This window comes from Propithecus coquereli, unplaced genomic scaffold (genome assembly GCF_000956105.1).
Source record: "Propithecus coquereli isolate 6110/MARCELLA unplaced genomic scaffold, Pcoq_1.0 Scaffold243, whole genome shotgun sequence".
NCBI classification, from domain to species: Eukaryota; Metazoa; Chordata; class Mammalia; order Primates; family Indriidae; genus Propithecus; species Propithecus coquereli.
In genome coordinates this window covers 84,861-92,339 of record NW_012147986.1, presented here as the reverse complement: position 1 = coordinate 92,339, position 7,479 = coordinate 84,861, and the positions used below count along the sequence as shown (strand labels likewise).

Here is a 7,479-nt window from a genome sequence, read left to right as displayed (position 1 = left end):
CTTTTTTCCTAATATAAAGGGGTTTGAAGTTTTGTTTGTGGGTGTTTTTTGGAGGGAGTTACTTGTTTATGATGTTTATCTTTTTCTTTTCTGTGAGATCAAATGATGTTGTTATTCCAGATGCTTCAGTTCAAGTGCCCATTCCTGGTGATGAGAACCTCTCAGACAAAAAACGGAAAGGAGAAATCATTAGTACAAGGACAGTGACTAAAGTTGTCCAGCCTGAAGAAAAAGAATCCTTGCAGAAAGACACTGCAGGTAGCTAAACTGGATTGTCTGTATATTATTTTCTTCTGGTCTTCTAAAATGAGACTGTTCCTTTTAGAATATAAACAGAAATGTATTCTCTATTCTCTTTTTGCTATCTTCAATCCTCATTTATTTTGTTCGTATTTAAAATAGTTAAGCTACATTTTTTATATACTTTGGCAGATAAAATTGGTCTATTTAAAGCTCTCTGAGATATTTCTGGAGAACTTTTGGATATAGTAAACAAATTAATCTCATTGCCAGAAATTCACTTAATGGACTTTTACCTCTGCTGAAAAAATATTTCATCACCATGAGATACTGACTCTGTAATACTGTTGTTGTATATAATCCTTTATTCTTTTGGAATTCAGCTTGTTTACTTCCTACCTTTCTGGTTATTTTACTTCATTTGGATTATTCTGATTAAAATGTCTATAATAACGTGTTCAGTTAGGATTAGTTTTGGTTCTGAGGGATGAAAACAAAAACAAAATAACATTGGCTTCAAGAAGAGAGAAGATTATTTCTCTATCTCATAAAAACCTAGAGGTAGGCATCCAGTGGTGACCTGCTCCAGAATATTCAGGAAACAAAGCTCTCACTCTCCTGTTACTGTAACAGTTTTGGCCTCCATTCTCAAGCTGAAGCCATCAGCTCCTATTCCAGCAAGCAGGAAGAAAGGGAAAGAAAAAGCATATTTCTTCCGTTATGAATACTTCTCAGAAGTTACATGTACCATTCCTCTTACATCCTATTGGCCAGACTTAGACACATGGTCACACCAACCTAAATTGCCAGGGAGGCTGGGAAATAGTCTTTATTCAGGTACCCATATGCCCAGCTAAAGTTAGGGTTCTATTTTAGAGGAAAAGAAAAATGGATATTAGAGAACAGATGGCAGTTTCTGCCATAATTGTAAACTACAAACATATTTCAGAGCATAGTTAGCCACTTCTCTTCTTTATGTATTGCTTTTCTAAAAAAGATAGATTGTATTCTGGGCAACACTTCAAAATTTTACCCCTTTTTTACTCTTGCTAAATGAATGGTCCAGAAATAGTTTTGATCATATTAGTCTCCTAATGAAAAACTTCCATTGCCTTAAGAATAAAATCTAAACTCTTTTAGCATAGTCTTCCAGAACAACAGAATCAGCTCCCAAACAACCTTTAGAATGCTAGTTCTTACTTCTTTTCCTCATAAATTCTATAATCAAATAAACCACACACTTGCACTATTTCTTGGTTGCTCAGTTGGCTTTCCTGAATCCATTCTTTTGTTATGTAGTCACTTTTGCCTAAAATGCCTTTTTCTTTCCATCTCAATGTATGTCCCATCTTAGCTGTCTTCTAATGTCCAAGTCAATTGTTCAGAGTTCTGTGATACTCCTAGCTGGAATTAGTTTTTCCCCCATTGGATATTATACATTTTTATCTGTCTCTCTTTTATGCTGTAATTCTTTAACTTGGTATGACATCTGTTTATGTACATGACTTTTGACCCCAATTTAGATTGTTTTCTAAACACATTTCCGAGTGATCTTTTTATTTTTTTCTTAACACCAGTAACAAAGCCTTTCACATAATAGATGCTCAAGAGATATTTTTAAATATTTTTTGTTGGCCAGGAGCATTGGCTCACACCTGTAATCCCAGCACTTTGGGAGGCTGAGGCAGGAGGATCTCTTGAGGCCAGGAATTTGTCTCTACAAAAAATTAAAAAATTATCCAGGTATTGTGGTACATACCAGTAGTCCCAGCTACTCAGGAGGCCGAGGCAGAAGGATCACTTAAGTCCAAGAAGTCAAGGTTACAGTGAGCTATGATCATATCACCACACTCCTGCCTGGGCAACAGTGAGACCTGTCTCTAAAAAAAATAAAATAAAATCGTCAACTTCCTGTTTGTATAATGTATTAATTTCCCTCTTTTAGATTCCAGTGATGTTACTGCTGCAGAGCACTCAGCTCAAGTACAAGACACAAAGATTAAAAACCTACCAGACACTAAAGCCATTAAACAGAAAGAGAAGATCCATAGTAAGACGACAGTTCCTATGGAAGCCTGGCCAGAAGATGAAGAATCCTTACAGATAGATATTGAAGGTAATGGGATTGAGAGGTTTGTGTGTGTTTGTGTGTGGGTATGTGTACCTGTTTCTCTGCATGTACGTGAGTGTCAGTGTATGTGTTTCCATTTCATTCTGATGAGAATATGGCCCCATGATTTAAATAAAGGTTCATTTTTTTTTGCTTTCTTATGCAAATACTTTCGATGCTACTTTATCTTTGTGGATATTTGTGTTGATTTGTAAAATAATTATTACCTCTGGAAAAAGATAGTAGCAACTTAGAAACAAGATTACAAATAAATATGTAAGGCTGATATCTATTGGAAGTGAAACATTATGTCTCAATACTAAAACAGGGAAAAACTAAAGGTATTCCAGAAGACTGTTACAAAAACAGTGGGAGCATAAATATAATATAAACTTTTAAAAAATTGCAGTAAAACAGAACCAAAATCAAATCTATTTGTTTTTTTATGGCTTCCTTTTTCTGACATAAAAGAAAAGCATATAGAACACAAACCATTACTACCTGTCAAGCTTTACTTCTTAGAGTAAAATAGAACAGTACCTAGGTAAGGAGAGAAAGGAGTCAAGGAGCTAATCTACCTAAACTGTATTTTGAAAATAGTCTCGGTTCAACTGCTTACATCAAGAGTGTATGAAATAAATGATTTTTGACAAGGATACCAAGACTACACAATGGGGAAAAATTGTCTTTTCAACAAATGGTATTGGGAAAAGTGAATGTCCATATTCAAAAGAATGAAATTGGACCCTTTCTTTACACCGTATATAAAAATTAACTCAAAACGGAGTAGAAACATAAATGTAACACCTAAAACTGTAAAACTCCTAGAAGAAAACATAGGGGACAAGCTTCAGGACATTGAACGTGGCAACAATTTCTTGGATATGACACCAAAAGCACAGGCAACAAAAGCAAAAGTGAGCAAATGAGACTGTATCAAACTTGAAAACTTCTACTTGCCAGAGAAAACAATAAATAATGAGCATGAATAGGCAACCTACAGAATGGGAGAAAATATTTGTAAATCACATATCTGATAAGGGGTTAATATCCAGAATATAGAAGGAACTTCTGCAACTCAACAAGAAGAAAACAACCAACCTTATTTTAAAATGGGCAAAGGACTTGAATAGACAGTTCTTCAAAGATGATATACTAATGGCTAATAAGCATATGAAAAGATGCTCAGCATCTCTAATCATAATAGAAATACAAATCAAAACCACAGTGAGATACCACCTCACACCTATTAGGAAGGCCATTATCAAAAGAACAGAAAATAACAAGTGTCGGTGCATATGCAGAGAAATTGGAAACGTTGTGCACTCTTGGTGAGAATGTAAAATGGTGCAGACATTATAGAAAATAGTGGAGGTTCCTCAAAAAATTAAAAAGAATTACCATATGATCCCGCAATCCCACATCTGGGCATATAACCTAAACAATTCAGCCTGGCGCAGTGGCTCACACCTATAATTAAGGCACTTTGGGAGGCGAAGGCAGGAGGATCACTTGAGACCAGGAGTTCAAGACCAGCTTGAGCAACATAGCGAGAACCTGTCTATAAAAAGTAGAAAAATTATCTGGACATGGTAGTGCACGTCTGTAGTTCTAGCCCAAGAGTTTCAAGTTGCAGTGAGCTATGGTGATGCCGTGGCACACTAGCCGAAGCAACAGAGCAAGACCTGTCTCAAGAAAAAAAAAAGGAATTCAAGGAGGATCTCAAAAAGATATCTGCACACCTATGTTTATCATAGCATTATTCACGATAGCCAAGAGGTGGAAGCAATCCAGATGTTCATCAACAGATGAAAGTATTTAGAAAATGTGAATTACTATTTGTCGACTAGAAATATAATAAAATGTGTTATATGCATAAAAGGGGATATTGTGCAGCCTTGAAAAAGAAAGAAATCCTGTCACATGCTACATGATGAATGAACCTTGAGGACAGTATACTAAGCAAAATAAGCCGGTCACAAAGGACAGATACAGTATGATTCCACTCATATGAAGTATCTAAAGTAGTTGAAATCGTAGAAAGAGAAAGTAGAAAGGTAGTTGCCAAGGGCTGCGGGGAGAGTGGACAGAGAATTAGTGTTTAGTGGGTATAATTCCAGTGTTACAAGATGAAAAAGTTACAGATCTGTTGCACAACAATGTGAATATACTGTACACTTAAAATGGTTAAGATGGTAAATTTAATGTCATATGATTTTTACCACACAGAAATAAGAAGATTAAGCAGCAAAACATTGCAACTCTGCAGTGGGTAGTATGGGAGACATAGTTTGCAAATGAAAGATGTAAATATCATCTGTACAAGCATGCTCTAGAAGATACAAGAAGATTTTTCCGAAACATTTTATACTCTGAATAATTTTAGAAGACATGAAATGTATGAGGTAAAAGTTGATACGATAATGAGATGAAAAGGGAGATTTAGGGGATAAGATAACAAATTAAAGCGAAGAAATTATACCAATTAAGAGAAGAAAGAGATGAAAGCAATTAGAAAAATAATGGAATTTGAAGACTGACAGTGAAAATCCAACATAATAATGTCTGTTGTTATCTCTAATGAAACAAATAACAGAAAAGTAATAAATAGATAAGGAAGAATTAAACCTACAATTTAAAAAGAAACTTTAAGTTTCCTACTAAGTCCTAGGAAAAATTTGCATGTAATGATCAATACTGGGACATATGTTGGTGACAGTACTGAACTTCAAGGAAAAAGAATGAATTTTTCAGACATCCATGCAAAAAAAGCAAGAAGAAAAGCAAAAAGACCATTAGGAAGAAGATAGGCAGGTGAAAGGGAGGTTACAGTTAGTGTTAAATGAGCTAATTGCATCTTTAAAGTTGATAAATCAAGAAATACATGATACAGAAACAACAAAAATAAATGAATGATACTCGACTAAATTAAAAAGCTTTTGTACAGCTGGGGAAAATAATCAACAGAGCAAATAGACTCCCAACCTACTGAATGGGAGAAAATATTCACAAACTCTAGACATCTGTAGATCCAGAATTTACCAAGAACTCAAACAAATCAGCAAGAAAAAGACAAACAGCCACATTAAGAAGTGGGCAAAAGACATGAATAGAAGCTTTTTAAAAGAAGACAGACAAATAGCCAACATGAAAAAATGCTCACTAACCATCAGGCAAATGCAAATTAAAACCACAATGAGACATCACCTTATCCCTCTCAGGATGGCTGTTATTAAAAAGTCAAAAAACAATGGATGCTGGCATGAATGCAGAGAGAAAGGAACACTTATACACTATTGTTGGGACTGCAAATTAGTACAACCTCTATGGAAAACAGTATGGAGATTTCTCAAAGAGCTAAAAGTAGATTACCATTCGATCCAGCAATCCCACCACTGTACCCAAAGGAAAAGAAGTCATTTTTATCAAAAAGCCACCTGCACTCGAATGTTTATTGCAGCACAATTCACAATTGCAAAGATGTGGAATCAACCTAAGTGCCCATCAATTTATGAGTAATTAACACAATGTGGTGTATATATACCGTGGAGTACTACTCAGCCATAAAAAGAAATGAATTAATGCCTTTTGCAGTAATTTGGATAGAACTGGAGACCATTATCCTAAGTGAAGTATCCCAGGAATGGAAAAACAAACACCACATATGCTCTCTAACAATTTGGAACTGATTAATGGGCACAGAGAGAAGTAAAATTAATTGGAAATCAAGCAGGGAGAAAGGGGAGAAGGGGAGGGGTAAAAGTCTACCTAACAGGTACAATGAACTATTTGGGTGATGGGCACACCAACAGCCCTGACTTAAGCATTTTAAAAGCTATCCATATAACAAAAACATTTGTACCCCCTTAATATTACTATTTTGAAATTAAAAAAAAGATATACATGCATAAGTATAGTATTTAAAATATAAAAGTTATCTCTAAAAGAGTTAAAATCAAACTATAAAACATCCAAAATCTTAAGAAAAACAGTAGGGGCAAAGGAGGGTAAAGGGAAGAAATAAGAAAACAGTAAATTAGTAACAAAAGAAAAAATGTGACAAAATAAAAAAATGGAGAGCATACAAGACTATATACATATAAACCAAATTCACCTATGTAAAAAAACTTTTCAGCTGGGCACGGTGGCTCACACCTGTAATCCTAGCACTCTAGGAGGCCGAGGCAGGAGGACTGCTTGAGGTCAGGTGTTCGAGACTAGCCTGAGCAAGAGTGAGACCCTGTCTCTACTAAAAAAAAAAAATAGAAAAATTAGCCAGGCATGGTGGCGTGTGTCCATAGTCACAGCTACTCGGGAGGCCGAGGCAGGAGGATCGTTTGAGCCCAGGAGTTTGAGATTACAGTGAGCTATGATGATGCCACTGCACTCTACCTGGGGTGACAGAGCGAGACTCTGTCTCAAAAAAAAGAAACAAAAATACTTTTTTGATTGAGTTAAAAGGCAAACTCACTTCCAGTCTATATAACAGAGACATCAAAAGTAAAATGACTCAGAAAGGTTTAAAGTAAAAAGAAAATCTTGCTTTCAAAATTTGAAGAGAATTTTTCTTCAAAAAGAAATATGGGAACATGAATATAGATCAGGTTAAATTCACCAAAAGTTTTGCAGGAATTAAAGAGGAATATTTTTATACTGATTTAGATTCCACAATGCTGATAGTTTGCATAAATCTTTAAACATCAAATAACTTAGCATAAAAAATTCATAAAATGAAAACTGCAGATTCCATCAATAAGTAAGTTTATGTTGCCTTATAAAAGAACGAAGATATAAAGTTATATGCAAACAACTCTTAGGCTATATCATTAGGCAAAGGGTGCTTTAAGGGGTAGAGAGGAAGGTTGAATTTGCTTATGTGGGGAGGAAAGTAAAACAGATCATAAACTAACAGAAAACCCTACGAGACTTTCAAAGAGTAATGAACAAATACTGAATAATAGTAGGGAGCTTGAACATACATAGTTAGGTCATGACAGATTGTGGAGATGAAATTTAGTTTTAAAAAGTGAAATTAAACATCTGGGAATAGGCCGGGCACGGTGGCTCATGCCTGTAATCCTAGCTCTCTGGGAGGCCGAGGCGGGCGGATTGTTTGAGCTCAGGAGTTC

General features: G+C 35.4%; 1 protein-coding gene across 1 annotated transcript in view; it reads left to right on the top strand.

Moving 5' to 3' along the window:
* The window catches only part of ALMS1 (Alstrom syndrome protein 1), a 172,005-nt gene that overhangs the window by 112,510 nt on the left and 52,016 nt on the right, over window positions 1-7,479 (top strand). Inside the window, exons 16-17 of the mRNA XM_012646415.1 lie at window positions 121-258; window positions 2,186-2,356. Coding sequence (XP_012501869.1) covers window positions 121-258; window positions 2,186-2,356 — 309 coding nt within the window. The remainder of the gene's footprint in view (window positions 1-120; window positions 259-2,185; window positions 2,357-7,479) is intronic.